At 48.8% G+C, this 20,165-nt stretch overlaps 8 protein-coding genes across 8 annotated transcripts; 3 read left to right on the forward strand and 5 right to left on the reverse strand.

The window, feature by feature from the left end:
* Positions 1–390: 390 nt before the first annotated feature.
* On the reverse strand, positions 391–2,467 carry N7447_002061 (FAD binding domain protein; the record flags this gene model as incomplete). The annotated part of the gene is made up of 3 exons (XM_057226337.1): positions 391–421; positions 475–2,399; positions 2,464–2,467. 3 exons carry the CDS (start codon positions 2,465–2,467, stop codon positions 410–412), a joined length of 1,941 nt encoding a protein of 646 aa, XP_057090353.1. The 3' UTR covers positions 391–409.
* Positions 2,468–4,327: 1,860 nt separating this feature from the next.
* N7447_002062 (putative GABA permease) lies at positions 4,328–6,283 on the reverse strand (the record flags this gene model as incomplete). Its single annotated transcript, XM_057226338.1, has 7 exons — positions 4,328–4,768; positions 4,855–5,180; positions 5,239–5,640; positions 5,692–5,774; positions 5,826–5,939; positions 5,995–6,065; positions 6,122–6,283. The coding sequence occupies 7 exons, from the start codon at positions 6,281–6,283 to the stop codon at positions 4,328–4,330; spliced, it is 1,599 nt and encodes a 532-aa protein (XP_057090354.1).
* Positions 6,284–7,860: 1,577 nt separating this feature from the next.
* Positions 7,861–9,680, forward strand: N7447_002063 (uncharacterized protein; the record flags this gene model as incomplete). The annotated part of the gene is made up of 5 exons (XM_057226339.1): positions 7,861–8,055; positions 8,150–8,254; positions 8,318–8,542; positions 8,614–8,756; positions 8,831–9,680. 5 exons carry the CDS (start codon positions 7,861–7,863, stop codon positions 9,678–9,680), a joined length of 1,518 nt encoding a protein of 505 aa, XP_057090355.1.
* Positions 9,681–9,906: 226 nt separating this feature from the next.
* On the reverse strand, positions 9,907–11,860 carry N7447_002064 (glycoside hydrolase family 47 protein; the record flags this gene model as incomplete). The annotated part of the gene is made up of 4 exons (XM_057226340.1): positions 9,907–9,946; positions 10,006–10,263; positions 10,319–11,104; positions 11,160–11,860. The coding sequence occupies 4 exons, from the start codon at positions 11,858–11,860 to the stop codon at positions 9,907–9,909; spliced, it is 1,785 nt and encodes a 594-aa protein (XP_057090356.1).
* Positions 11,861–13,138: 1,278 nt separating this feature from the next.
* Positions 13,139–14,198, forward strand: N7447_002065 (uncharacterized protein; the record flags this gene model as incomplete). The annotated part of the gene is made up of 2 exons (XM_057226341.1): positions 13,139–13,152; positions 13,205–14,198. The coding sequence occupies 2 exons, from the start codon at positions 13,139–13,141 to the stop codon at positions 14,196–14,198; spliced, it is 1,008 nt and encodes a 335-aa protein (XP_057090357.1).
* Positions 14,199–14,563: 365 nt separating this feature from the next.
* On the reverse strand, positions 14,564–15,437 carry N7447_002066 (calmodulin; the record flags this gene model as incomplete). The annotated part of the gene is made up of 6 exons (XM_057226342.1): positions 14,564–14,598; positions 14,672–14,884; positions 14,940–15,065; positions 15,167–15,182; positions 15,255–15,311; positions 15,435–15,437. 6 exons carry the CDS (start codon positions 15,435–15,437, stop codon positions 14,564–14,566), a joined length of 450 nt encoding a protein of 149 aa, XP_057090358.1.
* An 874-nt stretch (positions 15,438–16,311) lies between these two features.
* Positions 16,312–17,771, forward strand: N7447_002067 (t-SNARE syntaxin TLG2; the record flags this gene model as incomplete). Its single annotated transcript, XM_057226343.1, has 4 exons — positions 16,312–16,334; positions 16,467–16,987; positions 17,091–17,434; positions 17,523–17,771. The coding sequence occupies 4 exons, from the start codon at positions 16,312–16,314 to the stop codon at positions 17,769–17,771; spliced, it is 1,137 nt and encodes a 378-aa protein (XP_057090359.1).
* A 756-nt stretch (positions 17,772–18,527) lies between these two features.
* On the reverse strand, positions 18,528–20,000 carry N7447_002068 (CTD-interacting domain-containing protein; the record flags this gene model as incomplete). The annotated part of the gene is made up of 5 exons (XM_057226344.1): positions 18,528–19,390; positions 19,445–19,586; positions 19,639–19,697; positions 19,753–19,844; positions 19,903–20,000. The coding sequence occupies 5 exons, from the start codon at positions 19,998–20,000 to the stop codon at positions 18,528–18,530; spliced, it is 1,254 nt and encodes a 417-aa protein (XP_057090360.1).
* Positions 20,001–20,165: the final 165 nt, after the last annotated feature.

Raw genomic sequence — 20,165 nt, forward strand, 5'->3', positions numbered from 1 at the left:
AATACCGAGACGGAGCGTGAAGAATTCACCAAGACGAAAATGAAATAGAAACAAAGATTGATCTATGCATATTCAATTGAAGATAGAAAGATAACAGCCCATAAACCCGAAACAAAAAATGGGATACCAAGAAAGAATGTAAAATAAGGAAAACGGGAGAACAGATAACCACCACGCTAAATAACACATGAATCAGGCAAAGAGCAAAACAATGGCCAGTCGACGACCTGGTCGAGTGTGTTTAGCCATGGGCTCGAAGCAAAAGAACAACCGCAGAGCTTTTACAGATACAGCCAGGATGAGACAAAATATGTACAGACAAGAGATCGACAATGTCTTTTGCGCATGATTGTAATGCGCATTCAGCCATCAAGGCATAATGCGTCAAGCCAACCTAGAATTGAAGTGATCACCAAGTTTCCTAAAATAAAGTCAGCATAACCCTCCAAAACATCAAAACACATCAAAACTTACAGCAATGTACTGTCCAGCCTCCTTCTTCCGCTGCCAGAACATATCGGCCTCTTGAGCATTGAGATTACCCTTGGCCATAGCAACCTCAATAAGAGCAGCCTCAACACCTTCACCCATACCCTTGCCCGAACCACAAACAAAGACCCGACCATCCAGCGAGTTGATAACAAACCAAACAAGATCAGCTTGGTGTCTAACCTCCTCCTGCACATAGCGACTTTCGCCCCTACGGCTCTGCACAACTGTGCGCACCTTATCTTCATGCACGCCCCACTCGCCCGAGTAAAGCTCGTCGAGGAGCGAGTCACGCACACCCTGCAGCACCCAGACCTTATTGGCGCAGTTCGCCGACTGAAGACGGCGCTGCACAAAGCCGCGGAAAGGCGCGATGCCAACGCCCGCGCCGATGAGCAGCATCGGGCCATCGGAGGCAAAGCGCGTCGCGAGCGGGTTTGCCATCAGTCCGCGGAACATGGGTATGTGGATGTCGACTTTCTCGCCGGTCTTTTCAGCGGCAATTGCTCGCCGCGCAAGGGACTCCAGGTACCCGGACCCTACGCCTGTGCGGGTTCCGCCGCGCCAGTCATTGTATTCGGCGACTGTGACGGCAACTTCGACTAGGCGTCGGCATTCGGTGCCTTTGTATTGGCAGGAGATTTGGGGGTCTTGGGAGAGGGAGTAGAAACGGGGCATGAGGGTGTTGAGGACGGAGAGGAGGTGGTCGAGGGGTGGTTGGGAGCTTGGGAAGGCGGTTAGGAGTTGGGTGAGGGAGACAAAGGAGCTTGTGCGAATGTCGCAGAAGGCACCTTGGCCTTGGGCTGAGGAGAGGTATTCAAGGATTTTCTTCTCGTTTGGCTCGCTTGTGTACTCGGCGAGGAGGCGGAAGAGTGGCTTTGTTGGGGCGTAACTCTGGATGTCAGAGCACCAACTTAGGACTTCGCGACGGGTAGTGATGAGTTCGCGGGGTTTGTCGTCGCCCCAGATTGTCGGCCAACGGCCCTTGGTTGTGCGCATGAGAACTTTCTTGTCGCGCATGGACTTTGGCACACCTAGGAGGTTGAGGACCTCTGAGACTTCGAAGTCTTTGTTCTTGGGACACACGCCAATTGCGCCGCCGACTACGAAGTCGACCATCCCGCTTTCGGCGGGGTAGTCTGTGACATCGATATCAAAGTGATACGTGCGCTTCTCGGCGCCAGGCCCTGTCAACTCACGGGCGTGGAACAGAGGCGCACGGTAGACCTGGTAAGGTGGATGCGGCTGCACGAATTCCGGCGGGTGGTCTGCGGGGCCAACGGTCATTTCGACCGCCGATGCGGGGATCGGCTTAAACGAAACGGTCTTCTCTGGGAGCGGGACAATGTTGGAAAGCTCACTGTCCGCGGTAAGGAGATCGAGCTTCAGCTTGAGGCTATCAAAAGCCTTGTTGCCGATAGGTCCAACGATAGAATTGAAGCCTGAGATCGGTCCATCTACAGGACGCAATGCCTGTCCCCGGCAACAACCCCCACCACAGCAGAGGGATTGAAGCTTCTGAGTGCCTGCTGTGCCCACATTTTCCAACACCCTTCGCATATCGTCCGCGTTCTGTGAGATGAGGACAGTCGATGCTCGTCGCCGTTGCCGACCACTGCCGACCTTTTCCTCTGCATTTTCTTCCTCCGACTGGGACTCGGTGGGTGGTGTCAGAGGGGTATTTGGGGAATTCGAGCCGCTCGATACAGTGCCCTGGGATGAGTCTGAGGAGATAACATTGAAAGTGGTGTCGGTCACTGAGAGCGAACGCACACCTCGAGGTTCTTCCGGAATTGGGTTATCTGGGTGGGAGGTCGAGGACACTGGGATTTCTTGATAAGTGCCTCTGCGGGGGCGAGACCCTGTTGGAGAATAAGTCGCCGACGGCATGGTGGATTGAACAGCGTGAACTAAATTGATAGATCAGATTGTGAGTTTCAACGATTGTGTTGGGATTGACCGTTCTCTGCATACCCATGAGGAAATTTAGAGGTGTTGGGAGTCACTGAAAAGTTGCACAAAGTCGGCGCAACAAGAAAAAACCGGGGTATATGAGTCGAGACGTGATGCTAGTAATGTAGTAGAGCCCCCCCTTTTATTTGCTTTCTACGAATAGCATAGAAAACGAAATAGAAGAGTGGGATGAGGAAGGAGAGCGTGGACCCGAAGAATGGCCGGAACGATAGTTCCGTACAGAGATTCGGGAAAGTGAAAATGACGGTATGAGAATGAGAATTACAGGGTCTCACAAGCGTTGATCGGAAACAGAACAGGGATTTAATCAGATTCGCCACATTCTTTATCATCGGGTATGTTACGCGGTTGGTTCCGGCATTGAAATTTTACATATAAAGAGCTCGAATATATGGGATCTTGACGGATGTTGATCTTGATTGTCAGCATTAATGAGGACTCGACTACTGGATATGGCGCTGACCCCATTTCGAGCTATCGTATCCATTCCGATCGACAGTGCATATGAAGATGGACTTGTACTTTACACGTATTCGGTGGCGTTGACAGCCGAGAGGAAGTACCGGTCGGCTGTTAACTGGTCCGGAATGGCTAGAGTAAGATGTCAGACGATTGTTTAACCCATTGACCTAAATAGCCTGCAACTTACGGTGTACAGGGTTTCTACAAGGATTCTGTAACTGCAATGGGAAAAAAAAAAATTGTACGTTCCGAGGTGGGCCGACACAAGTACTGAATTACTGTAATATATGTCCCATTACAATACCATACATACATTACTAGTACCTCGGTTATCAGATCAATCAGATAGGCAGAGTTGTCCGACCTCGGGAGGATTTTTATGTCATCTGATCTGATAACCATACCTTTCAAAATTGGAGATTTCCGTCTTCACCTTCACTCCACATGTAAGCATGTGCTCTACTCCGTATACCGGGGAGATCCTGGAAAGGGGGTACGTACTTATGACTTATGTTATCAAAATCACATTACAAAATGAATATCTCTCTATAGAGCCCCCCCCACTTTCCCGACCAGCCGGACCAACCTTGTGTATTCCGTTGGCCCATCACAGCTCGCTTAGCTTACATGTCTCTAACGCTCGGTAAATCAATTTCCCAACCATTCGGTTCAAAGTGGGGATGTCAGGTTGAGATCAATCAGTGGGTCGGAGGATGTTCTAGAAAAACAGTACGGAGTACTCGGTAAACAAAACAGATCACCCCTGACTCTTTCAGGCTGTAAGGACCACTAGTGGGCTGGCCATTGATTCAATAACACATAGCTTAAAACCACCCCCTACTGATATTGCGAGCTGAATCCTTCACTCATCTCCGGGACTCTTCGCATGTCGCTAACTCTATTCTATGTACTCCATACTAATGGCATTACATTTGAGCTATTGCATCCACTCTTATCTTCTTTGTCATACCAAGTAAGAATGCTGGGCTTTGCGGAGTACGTACCTATAATTTAGTGGCCCTGGTATTTCGGGAAAAGAAACTTTGGGGGCTGACAGGTTCCATCTGATAACTTAATTTTAATGCGAAGACCTGCTGAATGGTGGACCCCGTGCTCTTAGAAGTCTCCGAGATATCCCAATCGAGTAACTATCATCGCGAATAGGGGCAGGCGCCGCCTCATTATTGTATTATGTAGGCTGGTCTTCGAATAAGATGAACTAATGATACTCAAAGCACGGGGTGATAATAATAATATAATCACAAGATAGTAACTATATATGGAGTACGTCACGTCATCACATCTAAATACACAACTCCTCCAGCAGCCAAAACATAGACAGAAAAATAATAACAGAAGAGAAAAAGACAAACACCCCAACCAAACCAAACCAAACGTCACCTTAATTATTTTCATCCCTTTGAACCAAAGCCACAGGCGGAATAAAATGATGTCTCCCCCGAATCACGTAATAAATCGACGCAGATCCAACGATGCCAATATACATCGCCACGCTCCAGTTCATCGTTTCAACGGTAACACCCGTCGAGAGGGGAAAGAAAGCAAAGACAAAAATGGGACAGAGGAACGCCAACGCCCCAAGATTCACCGCCATGCCATATTTCCCAAGTGACCACCGGTGGTGTGGGAGCGGCTCGCCCCGAATACGTTTCAGAAATACGCACCCGATCGAGATGATATACGCGGACAGCAAGGATGTGATGGTGAGCGAGATGACCGCGTTTAGAGCGACCTGCGACCCGATGTTGATCATCGACAGGAGCACTGTGATGACTAGAGACACCATCACGGAGTTGAGGGGGATGTTCCAGCCTGGTGTGACCTGGTGGTTACATGTTAATATAGCTGAATCAAAACGTCTTGTTACTGCTCACACAGGGATCAAAACAGGGAGAAGACGTGGCTTACATATGCGAAAAACGACGAACAGGGCAATCCCTCGTCCCGGGCAAACGACCAGAGCTGGCGCGATGCCGTTGCCACTTCGGTAATTGTGCTGGCGGTCAGCGTCACCACCAGCACGGCCGTCATGGCGTTTGTCGCAGCGATGCTACCCGTGGTATTGTAAAATATTTGGATAAACGGGAACCTCGTCGGGGTATTGAGGACACTGTCGATATCACCTAGTGTGAAGCACAGTGTGACCAGCATGATAAATCCTAACACGCCGTTAACGGCGACAGAGGTCATCATTGCCTTTGGGAGTGTTTCTGATGCGTCTTTGATTTCTTCGGCTTTTGAAAGTCAGCACGATGTAACAGGTCTGTGGCCATTTATAGAGCTCTTTCTTACACATATGGACCGAGCAATCATAACCAAGCATCGAGGTTATGGTAGTGGACAGGCCGACTAATGTTGCCGTCCCAGGGCTATCCCAACCGCCCCCGTTGTTGAATGTCGTGAAGACTGCGTGGGCATTGTTGCGCGGTGCCAGCACCCACAACGGGATAATGATGGCAAACAGGCCAACAACATGGATGATCAAGATCAATCCTTCCACAAAGGGAAGATTCTTGGCTAGGAAGGTGTTGAACAAAATTGAGAATGTCGAGATGGCAATTACGAGCATGGTGCCATGCCATCTCTGGAAGTCATATTCCGGCTGGTTCAAGACGATCAAGCCTTGAATGATTGTACCAGCAAGGTAGGCGATGGACACAATGGCGCACTGCCACCCCATTGCAGAAAGCCATCCTGGGATGTTATGTTAGCCAGTTAGACTTAAGCAGGGACTAGTTATATTACCTGTGATATAGCTAAGGTACTTTTGTCCTCTCTTTGGCGCGAACTCCGACACCCAATGATACTGACCACCAGCAGTGGGGGCCCTATCCGATTGATTAGCAGCAATCTAGTCCGGGACAGGTTTAGCCACATACATCGAGGCCATCTCAGCAATACTGGCATAGACAAGGGTAAACCCGAATGAAACGCCGATGAAACCCCATATCAAGCCTGCTGTACCGCCGTCGGTCAAGCCCGCTGCCAGCAATCTATTAATGGAGTCAGTAGTCTGCATGACTACTGTATGCAGGGAGTAGCACGTACGTCAAGATTACTTCCCATGTGCAGATCAAGGTGCATCCAAACCCAACAATAGAGATAAATCGAAAGTTTCTCTTCGCGATATTAGCAAGGCCAGCACAACTGGAATAACAAGAGAATTGCAACTTACTCGCAGAACCTGCACCCGACCAAGAGCATTCATATCACGCCGATCTGCCAGCGTACCCATATACCGAGGCTCAACAAGGCCTTTCTGCTCAGACTCCTCGTCATCCTCAAGGACAGTCATCGTCTGCTGCGAGTCAGGTCTGGGCTTGCCGGATACCGTCATGATCGCGTGACTGAATGACGATATTGAAATATATCGAAGTTGAGACAAAAAGATCCCCGCAAGAAAACAGGGGGTTGCGAGAATAAAAGCAAAAACCTATATCACCTGGCAACTGGACGCCCCGAAGAATCTAAGATGCGAAGTATAAAAGCGCCCAAAAGAATCTCTAATAAAGCCGACAAAAGGACAAAAAAAAAGGCTGTAACCAGAAGAAGCAGGTATTAGGAGAAAACTCAAAGGACTGGAATCATGACCACTGAGTTGCAGAGATCAAAGCGTGGTATCGACGTGGGAGCAAGGCATCGAGTAATTCTTGGGCGCCATGTGGGAGAGAACAACCCCTCGGAATACCCAAGCAGCGATTTGAATGATACATCGCTGTTTGATTCAGGCTGCACCAAATCCAATTGGGAATGGGATTGTGGAAACCTATTTTTGGGGGTTTTCTATCCCTTGACTCTTTGCCCGGAATGGGATCCCAATCCTTGCATGCCAAGGGGGGTTGTCGATATAACATCTTCAAATTTGAGAGATATTGGAATCTGGACTGAATATCGGGGTTGTAATGCTACTTTAAATCCTTAACTTCTATTGCAGTTATATAAGAACATAATGACTTGTTTCTTAAGAGCGCAGTCACCAAAATGATAGACAACGTGCGATATATAAACAATCCTAATCCCTTGAACAGACCCGACATCACTACCCGTTACATTTCTGATGCATCACTTGCACTAACCCTCCATATTAACATCCCTTTGACGCCCACCCCAGATAATTTCGCCACACTTCATGTCTCAAAATGGCGGGTGAATGCATAAGCCCCTCGCTTTGTTCAAAAAGCAACCTACCTGGCCTATCGGATGACTACCTCCTAAAGACCCACAGCCTAATTCTCAAGGGCGCATGCTGATCGACGAACCTACAGCGGGCTGCCGTGCCCTAAAGCAGCGTGCCCACAGTACGGATGTACTCCGTCCTACCTCAAAGTTCGACTTTCGACGTGAGGGAGAGCAGGCAAATCATCATTCCAACTAGATGGCCTAAACTTACACCAAATTATAATAATTGGCACCGTTTCCACCCTCCAACCGAAGGAAGGGATAAATCGACCATGCGCATCCAAATGTACCCCCTCCAGCATGGTATATCGAGCGAATCCCACCAGCGCGATTTACGTACATGCTTGGACTCGATAGTCCATGTTTTTATCGGGTATCGGCATATGATCCCCCAAGACAGAGACAATCACAATCGCAAGCGCATAGGAGAAACGGAAGCTAGCTCGACCGTTATCACCTCGCCTTGACGCCTGCATAACTCCTGCTTCTGCTTTTCTATACAAACGTATCCGAGTGTCTCAAATCAAACCCCTTCTTCGATTTATCTCCCGTCCTGCCATCCAGCCCACATGGCTGCCAGATTTGACAGCCTTTGACAGTTTCTGGGTCTGTGTTGATAAGCCATTACACATAGCATTTGCATTCTACCCACCCACATGATATAGATGACAATTCCGAGAAGAATACTTGTCTAGAGTCCGCTGTTTGCAGTGGTCACTGCTATCCCCCACTGCCATGGGCCCGAAGGTGCTACCAGGCCAGTCGCCACCCTTCGAGGTCGTCGATGACTTGCACCATGGCGCGTGGGTGATCATTACCGCTGCTATGGGACTGGTTGTGTCCCTGGCATGTTTCTTGATTCGGCTGTATGTGCGGCTCATGCTAATTCCGCCGTTTGCGCGCGATGATTGGGTTCTGTTGGGTGCTACGGTGAGTTGGGGCTTGAAGAGTCGACTGGAGTCAGGTTGAGGTGGGATGGGTTTTTTGAGCACACTGCTGACATTTTATTTAAATTTCTGCACAGGCTGTCGCTGTGGTGCAATCAAGTCTTGTCTTTTATGCATGCTCGCGCGGATTCGGGACTTCTACATCGTTATTGAAAGATGGTCGACTCGATCAGATTCAGACTGTAAGTTGTCATTTCATATTCTATTGCTTTGGATCAATGGACCACAACTGAGCAGCTACCTAGTTAATTGCAACAAGCGATATCATCGCGCTGATAATCATCTATCTCTCCAAATGCTGTGTCGTGGCGATCTACCTCCGCCTCACGCCACAGAAACCACATAACCGCGCATCCTGGGCGACACTAGCTCTGTGTACTGCCTGGGTTATCCCGGCTATATTAATTGTCCTAGTCAACTGCGAGCTAAACACACCTTGGCGGAATGACAGCGGCCAATGTCACAACTTGGTATGTAAACCCACCAATGAGATACTATGTATCAACTTCCCAAAGCCGTCTCTCATCTTTCACAAAAATAGTACATACGATGGCAATTCATCGCAGCAGTCGACGTTATAACCGAGCTCCTCCTCTTCCTCCTAGCTGTGATCCTCCTAAAAGGCCTCTTCATGTCCGTTCGCCGCAAACTAGCCGTCGGCTTTGCATTTATATTCCGGTTTCCGTGAGTAATCCGTATCCGCACCCATATATTCTCAATCTCCATCCCCGATCTCAAAACTAACCACACAATCCCAGCCTCATAATATTCTCCTTGGTCCACATCTCCACCCTCCACACCGCTCTAAACAACGAAGACACAACCCTCGCTGCCGTTGAACCAACAGTCTGGATGCAAGTTGAGCTCCACTACGCCCTAGTCGCATGCAGTGTATTCTGTCTCCGACCCTTTATGGCAGCAGTCAGTACGAACTACGGTACAGCGGGCGACTCGACGCTGGAAAGTAGCGCATCAAGATCAAACGGGACGAAAGAAGGCTCGAAGACCGCATCTGGGTCTGATTCGGGCACGAGATCTGGATCGAATGTCGCTTCAAGGTCCATGTCGCATTCTCGCGTACAGAGAAAAATAGCAGGTACTGGGTCATGGCCTCTGGTTACTCCAGTCATTAGTGGTCCCGGTTCTGGTTCTGGTTCTCGGTTGCGACATTCGGAAACTCAGGGCCCGAGTCAGGGTCCTTCATTGTGTCCTGATACCACTCCCCATGCGCGTGGAGCACTTGAAAATAATCGACGGGATGGGGATAGTGGTAGGTCCGCTACCGTGCTTGCGCCAATGCGTCGGTCGATGTTCCCGCTCAGTCCGCCGGGCAAGAAACAGAGCTTCCAAAAGACCGAAAAGGGGAAGAATGGTGTGAAGGCTGGGTCTGTGGGGTCGTTTCCAATGGCGTCAGATTTGATTGAACTTGTGCCGAGGTCGCACATTAGACATGCCAGTGTTGCGACCGAGCAAGGTGATGGGGAGGATAAAATGGTTATCCATAAGGAGATTCAGTACTCTATTCAATATGAGGATGAAGCGGACCTGATGAGGCGGGAGAACGAGGATTTGAAGGTTAATTCTGTTGATGTTTCTGCTTATGTATAATTTTATTTTTGTATTCTGGGTCCCTGTAAGACGTATGGATGTGGGATATTATGCATAGACAAATCGGGGATTGGAATGTCTTTTGCTATGGCGCCTGTGGAGGAAGGGGATGCTATGTATGATATTGAAAGCCATAATATAATGCCTGGAACGCCGGTTCTGTCGAATCAAATAGAGATATTGCTGATGGTAAAAGCTGTACACAAGATCTCAATGTTATAACGCTTCAGTTCTTTGAACGCTTGAAAGGATGAGCTTCGGTGCTCCTGAAAAGAGAATCATTAGCACATGAAGACAAGATAAACACAGCTGGGCGCAAACATACAGCACATAGTCGTCCAGACTGATATGATCTGGCTCAGAAAAGATGAGGTAGAGGTACTTGAGAGTCTCGGCAAGCCAAAAGCTCTCCATTTTGTCCTCATGTTTTGGTTTCGAATGACGCACATCGTTGATAGATGAATGGCCAAATTTAGTCCGGGTCACCTTGTCAATGTTCTTAAACATGCGCCATGCGGAGTCCTGAAGAGTTTTATCTCCAGTAATCCGGTACATGACGAACAGGGACTCAAGAGCTTCAGGTCTGGACGGATAGTATGTTAGTGAGCTGCCCCACGAAAAATGAGATAAACCCGTACCTGAGCTTGTACGATGCGTCTCGAACACTAGTCACACCTGGCGGTAGATGCTCAGTCTCAATGCGGTGCTCCGCTTTCTCGCGGTCCTCCTCAGTTTCAATAGACTGCGATATGACATCCGACATCCACTGCTCTTCATCCCACGGACACTCATCAATGTACTTGCAAGGGCTGACCTTGAACACCTCCGGCATAATTCCCGTAGGCATAACATCATATGCCCAGACACAGCCGTCGGTAAGTCCCCGGGCAACATACATATCCTCGGGCCGATTGAAGACCTTGGCCCCAATAGCCACGGTGCCACCCATGAAACATTTGAGGTGGTCAGGCGCGTACTGGAAGGTCTTTGAGTCACCCCGCAGTGCGATGACGTTAGCTGTGAAAAGAACATGCTGATCCTCGTCCTGGGTCATTCCTCTGAACAGCAGATTCTCGTTGAATGTTTTAATGGCCTTTTCGTACATCCGGTGATATTTGTCCGTCTGTGCGCCTAGCAGAATGTGTTCTTTGGGCAAGTACTCGTACGCAGAATCGGCACATCCACCGATGGTGAACTCAGAGTCGTCAAACTTCATCAAGTCGGTGTCGATCCATGTCGGCCACATGCCGGGCATCCGAGTTTTGTCTTGCCCGATCTCAAGCTCGTTCATAATTCTCTGAACGGCATCGTAGTACTTAGGATCACCAGTCAATTGGGTCAGACGAGTGAATTCCATTGTCAAGGAGCCCAATTCCGCTAAGCTTGTGCGTGAAGATGGTGTGATTTCTTTGCCTTGGGCGGATCTGGGTATTATCAGTCTCGAGTTCTCATTGCGTATTTGTCTATATTTTGGCACACCTAGTCCACTCCCAGCGCACTTGGGGCATGCGATTATGCGTATCAAACGCATTGAAAATCATCTCGCCTAGTTCGACAGCCTTTCTCAGCAGAATAGGGTGTTTGCCCTCGGTGAGGTCATGGGCAGCAATAAAGCCACCCATATAGCGAATGATGATCTCAAACACAGGCACATGCCTGCTTTTAGTCGTTGTAAAGTCGATTTCCTCCAGAGCCTCCAGAGCCAGCTGCAGCTCATCGTCCAGTCCCATAATCACAAGGGCATCGAGCGAATCAACGAGCGTGGCGCCCCAGCCATTGAATGTATCCTGGTATCCTCCAGTGCGGGGTTTCACCTCATCTCGCATCCACGCATAATCCTTATATCCATTCCATGAATGAAGAAACGCCTCCTTCACAGCATCACGCTTCTTGAGTCTGGCCTTGCGCTCGCTGCTGGTTTCTTCGGGAAAGTTATGCTGGATGCGGGGGATCTTCACCGAACTTTTTGGCAGTGGGATGTACTCTGTAACGGGGAATCTCTCGGTGACTTTATCTAGACGAATGGCATCATGTCGAATGGTGCCGTCTTTTCTAGAGATTGGCTTTGTTAGGCGACCTCGGTATGTTTTTGTACTGGGTAGCCAGAAGAAGAAAAAGTATGTCGCGACAATCAGGAAAAATGCTGTTAATAGAGGTCGATTTTTGCGCTTGTTATACATAATGAATGAATGGAGTTGGGGTACAAAATAACGAAAATAATAATAAAGGAACGGTCATAGGAAGCGCAGAGAAGGAGTGGAATGATGTACTAGTCAAGGGACCAGTAACAAAGTCCGACATACAACATAAATGTCTCGGACAGAAGATCACCGACTGGAGTAAACATAGGAAATGGACACATTTTTACACAATGTGGCACGTCATGGCTTGTGAGAGGTCTCTGCGAAGGGGAATCAGACGCGGCCGAATTTCTCTGGAGGCTCCATTGATCGTCCTTGGTGGCTTTTGGAAGGTAGGCATGATGATGCACAGGGTCAAATGATGATTGGTGCAATTTGAGAATGCCACACCCCTTTCACGCCAGGCCACGCAATAAGGGACTGCAGGGTCCAATCTATATTATTATTAGACGTCAAGTCTAGGCTTGAGTGCCAAGAGCCTCTTCTGTCTCTCAGGGCTGTGCTTAATCTAGGGCGCCACCAACCCCACTGCGGCCCCTGACTCTCTCTCTCTGTCTTGGTTGATCTTGGCAATTTTCAGATCGATACTTGGAAGATCGGATAATAGTAACACATTGCAAGGCTGAAAGATTGCTGTGTTAATATCATATCGTTCAGACACCCATACCGTTGTCTGTTTTGGGACTGCATCTGGGATCTGGGGTCAAAGGGATTGGTAGAAGCTGAGAAGCTGACCGTAATGTTGAAGTTTCGAGCCATATCATTATCTTCGAGAGATAAAAGAGGAAATAAACAATATTAGAATTCCAATACCATATTGCAATGTAAACAACTTAGAATTATCATGGAAAGAAAAAAAAGATTTGGTTTGAAGACAGTTGAGTAGATGTTTGCTCTGTTTGCACCCATGATGGCTTTCATCTGGAGAATTGCTGATGATTCTCCAGAACGACATCATATAGAAATATTGAATTGTCCAAAGGTGCCGGATGCTTCTCCTTAGTAGTTGATTATACTAATCAGATGTATAGATTGCAAAGGTCCCAGCTTGTTTAGGAGTCCTCTTTTGTCATTCCCCTGGCACTGGACCTGATCATCATTCTTATTGATCGATCTCTATATCTATATTGCGTGGTCGCTACCTGCTACATATTCCCTAAATCAATCTCCAGCAGGACTGAAGGTTACCTGGGAACTCATCACCGCCATTTCGTCGACTCATCAATTCCCCAGTTGATACCCCACAGCTCTGCTGTGACCACCGGTCTAATCTCTTTTGCGTCTGCCCACAATATAAGAGGAAAGCAAACATAAAAAATGCCTATCACAGGGTAAATCCCTTCTTCCAATCCAATACAAACCCCCCAAACTAACCCCACAAAGCGTCTACTTTATCCCTTCAAACCCCAACGCCTCAACAGCCCTCCAATTAGTAACAGAGCGCCTCCGCGCCGCCTTCCCAAATGAAGAACTAACTCCAATCGGCCGCTGGGGCCTGGAACAAAAGCTCTTGCGCGACACTCCAGGCCTACTCCCCTCCTCCTCGAACTCAAACAAGAAACCTTCAAACCCACGCTACATGCAATTCCTCTCATTAACCCACTACCCAACCCACGGCTTCATCTACACCTCAGAGGCCGAGAAAACAGCCCCAGCACTAAACCAAAATCAACCCCAGAATGCAGCAGGCGCGCCTGGCCCCATAAATGGCGTCGCGCCGGACCACTCCCCTTCCCCGTCAATGGTCATGATAACTGCTCCCCCCTCGTCATACGGAACCCTCTTCCAGCACTTCACCTACGCTTGTCAGCCCTTCTGGGCCCATCGGCTCACGCTAACGGTCCCGAACGGTATCGTCTATGAGGTTGGTGACTTCCGCGTGCGTCTGGGTGATGTGCGGCAAACGTTCCCGACGGCGCGGGTGCGTGGTACGGTCATTGAGGTTGAATGGCGCGGTCCATCGGTTGTGGAGGCGGTTCCTGTGGGCCTGGATGATGGCTCATTTGGTGTTGGTCTTGGTGCTGGCGGTGCTGGCGATGTGGATGTTGAAGCTGCGGGTATCGACCTCGCTAGCTCTGCGATTGAGGAGTCGGACATCGATGCGGAGTATGCGGCGACTGCGTCGTTGATTCGGGAGTTTTGGGGGAGATTGGGTGTTGAGGCTCGGGAGGCGATTCTTATTCCGAATGTTGGGATGGAGGTGAAGGATCGGCTGAGGAAGTGGAAGAAGGCTGGATCTGGGGTTGATACCAAGATTGATACTAGAGTTGATGAGGTTGGCTCTGTGGTTGGTGAGCGAGCTGAAGAAGACCCTGACCCGTGGTCTGGGGCGGATGTTGCGAGGCAGTTTATGGAGGTTTTGAGGTTTAATCGATAATTGGATGCTCGAATTTTTGGGGGTTGGGTATGGATGGATAGTTACTTCTTATACGCTTGCTACGATATTTTGTGGACAGGGCTGGTTAACAAGGTGGCGACGTTGAAGCAAGTCCAGCACTATTAGGGTTATAGGGGGGAGCGCCATCATTCCTATATTATGAACACTTGACCCAAAGTACCGCCCGGTCCATTCCGTCTGCATTTCAAAGCACACGCTCGATCGTAAATCATCCAAGATGTATAGCCTAGCGTAGACTACAGGAAATCGGTATTGGAAAATTGAAATGGAAGAGAAACATTCTCGTTAAAAAAAACCGCGACGTCAGCTAACATGGAAAAAGGCGCACGGTGTAAATGTGTCGTTTATTTTTGCATCATGAGCTGGACGAACTCGTTGTCTGTATGGAGATAAGAGGTTAGCATTTGGTAAGGCAAGCGCCGGTAGGCTCCAAGATTGTTTCCAAAACATACAGTCGATCCGGCCATCACCATCCTGGTCCGCCTCGCGGATCATCTCGTCAACCTCGTCGTCGGTCAGCTTCTCACCAATGGAAGTCATGACGTGGCGCAGTTCGGCGGCGGAGATGAAACCGTTGTTGTCGCGATCGAAGACCTTGAATGCCTCACGGATCTCCTCCTCGGAATCGGTATCCTTCATCTTACGAGCCATCATGGTGAGAAATTCTATGGCACGTCAACAACTGTCTCTCGTTTATACCAGTGGGGTGTGGGCAAGTACCGGGGAAGTCAATGGTGCCGTTGTTGTCGGCGTCAACCTCGTTGATCATATCCTGCAGTTCGGACTCGGAGGGGTTCTGGCCCAGCGAGCGCATGACGGTACCAAGCTCCTTGGTGGTGATTTGTCCTATTGGTAGGATTGTACATTAGTATACTTTTCTTTTGAGATTCGATAGCAGAGGACACTGCTGTGGGCTCAACTGAGCTGTCGGGCGCAACCACACGTACCATCGCCATCTTTGTCCTATTTCACAAAACAAACTCCTGGTCAGCATGTTTTAGACCACGACAGTAATCGGTATATGGAGTCACTCACAAACAGGGAGAAGGCCTCCTTGTACTCGGACACTTGCTCTTCGGTGAGGGAATCAGCCTAGAGAACGCGGTCAGTGAGGTTCAAGAATGGTGATGCCCCGCAATGTGGGGGATTTATTTTCGACAAAACAACATGGTAAACTGGTAAGCTGGAAGATACGCTTAGGTATCAGGGACATACCATGATGAATGTAGATGAGGGGGGAAAGTACAAAGTAAGGGAGGGGTCAAATGAAGAAGAGGGTTAAAGGGGAACAGCCTTACGAGACCAAAATAGCGTGCCTGAGGTGCCCAGTCAGCGTCGTTTCATCTCAGGGCGGTAGGACCCTCCCAGGGCTGAATGGGCTGAAATGTTGCCACAGTGTTTTTCTTTGGGCTTTATGCTTCGATCTAGGTGCCTATGTTGTACGTAGTCTTCTTTTCAAGGTATGTATCTACTATATTTCTTACATGTTATGTGACCTCATGGATCTAATATCAAGAAAGCTTGACCTCGGGGCTCCAGGGCTATGCTAATAGTATGCAGAGCCATGAAGCCTAATCTCATTAGGAAGGTCTTGGCCTTTGTTTTCGATTTCTTTTTCATCTTTTAATCCTGTGTTGGGATGTAGGCTGCGGGGTGGATTTATACTAGTAGATCTAGAACCAAACAGACAACATTCATTGAATATAGCTCTTCTGTTCACCTTCGAATTTGCACTTGAGAACTTCCATTCACGTATTTAGGTCAGTGATATGTACCATTCGAAAATCCGAAGCATACCAAACCATTTACAATTGGCAACTGAAATCTTTTCAATACCGGAGAATATGTACGGGGAATATATACAGGTCAGGTACGGAGTAGAGCTGTCTTACCGAGCCATACGAAAATTACCCCTCTCCACGTGGATAAAACCACGGATTACATGACTCGGACATACGTGACCCCTTCCCTATGGAGAGAGCTCCCTTCCATACTAACCATTCAATCCCAAAACACTTCCACCTGATCATGATTCCTATGACCTCACCAAATCAATAAACCAGCACAACCCGATCCTTCCAACGCCCTCACAATGTGGCGGGATCGCACCAACCTGTATGCAACCCCAATATACCCTACCCCCAAGCGCAACCCGCCAGCGCCGGAAAGAGACAAAAAAGAAAAGAAACACCATAAAGCCCAGGCTACAAAGCATAGCAACAACTAACAACCTACCTCCAAACTCAGCTACCTTTCCTACCGCCAATCCCTAATCCACCACCCAGCCAAAAAGCCACACTTCACACCAACAAATGCCTTCTCCGACACACCCTCGCATCCGGAGGAGAATAGGCGCCTAATACCCGAAACGGACGAAGATGGTGATATGGTCATCGAGATGGACCTCCTCCCGCCGCGCTGGGTCGACGTGCAGGAAGAGGTCTCCGAACTGTTATCCGAGATTGCCCAGAACTCCGCCCAGCTCGACAAACTACACCAGAAACACCTGCTCCCTGGCTTCGGCGATGAGGACCTGCGCAAGCAGGATGAGGGAGTTATCGAGCGCTTGACGCAGGATGTCACGCGCTCCTTTCATGAGTGCCAGCGCGCTATCATGCGCATCGAGACTATGGTGGGCGAGTCCAAGGCGCATGGTGGTGTAACGAGTGGGGAGGAGACTATGGCGAAGAATATTCAGATCTCACTTGCTGCCAGGGTGCAGGAAGCTAGTGCTAGGTTTAGGAAGAAGCAGAGTACTTATTTGCGGAGTATGGGTCCCTTCTTTTTGTGTTCCTGTTCTTGTTCACTTCCCACGGTGGAGTCGGAATCGGTTGGTTCAGATATGCTAATGTGATGATTTGTTTTGAGCAGAATTACGAGATCTCGAGGGTATCGCGACGCCCTTCGATGGCACACCCACGCAGGCCCAGAACCCATACACGGATCCGTCGATGATGGAGTCAGATGCCGACAGGTCGTTTTCGCAGACGATGTTGCAGCAGACCTCGCAGCGGCAGACCGGTCAGAATGACGCTGCTATTGCGCAGCGGGAGCGCGAAATCAACGATATCGCCAAGGGGATTATTGAGCTCTCGGATATATTCCGTGAACTGCAGAGCATGATTATCGACCAAGGAACCATGTTGGATCGTATAGACTACAACGTTGAGCGAATGGGCACCGAGGTTAAGGCCGCGGACAAGGAGCTTAAAGTGGTATGTTCCTTACCGGCGATTTTTCTTCCCTCTGCTCCCCTTCCAATGTTTATTGGAGATCGCTGGAACGAGAAACTGACTCATATAGGCTACGAATTATCAGAAACGAACCACCAAGCGTAAGATTATGCTATTACTCCTCCTGATCGTGGTGGGAATGATCATTGTACTGGTTGTGAAACCAAAGGGGGGCAGTTCAGCGCCGCCACCACCTGCACCTCCAGAGGATGAATCTTCAAACAATATCCGCTCTGTGTTGTCTTACCGGGGGCGAAGGCATCAGTTGTCGAACCGCTTCGCTCGAGATCGGTGGCTGGATCCGGATATACTCCGATGACGCTTTTTCTTTTGCAATTAGCATTAGTTCATGGATAATGTAACCAGAAGAGCAGGCGTTCCCTTTACATATTGATAATCGCTGTAGTGCTGAGTCTTTGCAAGTAAAATGGCATCTAGGCATGATGCGCATATGGAGGTTCCAGCCTGATGTGATCTGGTCGTCATGTGTTAATATAGATGTATTTACACCTCTTGGTTCTATTACATATGCAAAAAAGGACGAACAGGCCAACCTCGACCACATATTCTACCCATTCACAAGAATACATTACGGAATTGATTTTATTAAGGCCTACCGATTGGTATATATTATCTACAATCAAGGGACATTCATTATGTTCCAGCTAGTGACCCTGTGGGGTTCAAATTTTCTTTTTTTACTTCCTATAGCAAAGTCATTTTCACAAATTAAGCCTCTTCTTTATTTCCGCTCTCTACCTGCTTATAAAACCGAGAAAGGGGAGAAAATATCTTAGAAAAGACATCTAAAAAAGACTGCCAAAACTACTAGAAATATATCACAAGGCCGCATAAGCGGCCGTTTACACTTGTGTTACATGCTCTAGTTAGTTAACTCATACATTTAGTTACTTCATACACGAAAGAAATCATGTCCAACATAAACCGAAACAAGAATGCCTGAGAGGCAGCCGATGGAATAGAAAAGAAAAGAATAAATCACACCAAACAAGGGGCAGCCGCTGCACATAAATTATCAAGGTAACATATGACCTTGACCATATGTCAAGCTCACTTACTGTTTACCCTGACTAGCAAGCAGGTTAGCTACATCAGCATCTAGGTCGCCGCCTGCAAAAGCTGCATAGTCCTCCTCGCCATGTGAAATCTTGCGCCTCTTTGCATGGCCATCAGTAGTAATATCGAAGTTATTGTCATGACCAGGAGAAACAATAGTGGATTGATCAGTGATGGCAGTTCCGTTGCCTGACTCCTGAATGTTGGGGATGTTCATGGGGTTCCATTCTGAAGTGTCGTCATCCGCCTCTTCGGTGAAAGGGCCGCGGCGGAGCTGTTGCTTTTCTGGCTGTGGGGACCCCACCGGCGTAATAGCTTCCACCGGGGGAGGTGTCAAAGCTTCGACTTCTGGGCGGGCGGATGCATCATCATGTCCGCTGTGTTCGCCGGGATTTGTGGACTCTTCACTGGGCAGACCACGCATAATCGCATCTTCGACCTCACGCTTTTGGGTATCGACTGAGGATTTCTTCTGTGAGAGCTCAGCGCTAAGTGCCTCCTCCTTCGAGAGCTCTGCACGGTTGGTCTGGAGGATCTTCTCGAGCCCATCGATCAAGGCGCGGCGCGACTTGATTACCTCGGAGACGGAGTTTTCTGCGTTCGCAAGCGTCTTCAAGAGTGAACTTAGACGCGCAGCATGAACGGGAAGTGTAGGCTTCGGGGCCTTGGGGTCGTGGAGTTTGTCGAACTCCGAAGTAGCGGTCGTGGCGGAATTGTTGGAGTTGATGACGGCCTTGGTGAGAGCAACTTGCAATGGGTTGAGAGGCTGTAGTTCGGACGGAGTGGATCCCGAAGAAGTGTCCTTGAAGAAGGAGCCCCCGAGGGTTTGCTTCTTGTTTGTAGGACGAGCTTTGTCGAGTTCTGCAACATGATCAGTTTGGCTGGTCCCTCCTCAGGCCCATTGGTTCGACCTACCATCTATACGAGCTTCAACTGCATCCAAAATAGCTCCGTCGAAGACATTGCGTTGTCTCCAGACCTCCACGACTCGGCGGATCCTTTGTTGGTATTCGTTCGACGAGCCCTTGTAGGCCGCTGATGTAGCATCGACGATTATCTATTGTTCTGTCAGTTTTTGAGTTGCAATGGCGGGCTGGTAAGAGACGAACCGGAGATAGCGCAATGAGGAAGTCATTTTTTCCGCGTACTTTAGATTGCTGGGCCACCTCTGTAGATATAATTAGTAGGTGGAGGGGAGCTTAGATGTAGGAGGGTATGTGTACCATTGGCTAGGTAGATCAGGTTGAGTCGCTTGGGAGGCGGGGAGTCGCGAATCTTTTGAAGCCATATTTGGCCGGTCCGCTCAGCATGACGTCTAGTTATAGACCAAAAAAATTAGCAAGTTTCTTTGAAAGGGAAGGAAGTGTCTGTACCTGTGGAACATGACCCATTGCGCAACAGTAACGATGCTCTCCTGTGAGTCATTCAGAGCTGATAGCTTTGCTTTGACAGCGTCATCAGTAAAAGCCATGATGAAAATAGCAATTTGAATTAAACGGTGAGCTTCTGAGAAGTGAAATTATCAGATCCTAGATGTGCAAGTCGCAATCACCGTGGAAGACAAACAGGCAAGGAGCAATTGAATATCACGGATGAGTTTTGGAACTGCAACTAAGTTTCAATCAAGTAACGTCAC

This window comes from Penicillium robsamsonii, assembly GCF_028829455.1.
Source record: "Penicillium robsamsonii strain IBT 29466 chromosome Unknown utg000001l_segment0_segment0, whole genome shotgun sequence".
In the NCBI taxonomy this organism is placed as follows: Eukaryota; Fungi; Ascomycota; class Eurotiomycetes; order Eurotiales; family Aspergillaceae; genus Penicillium; species Penicillium robsamsonii.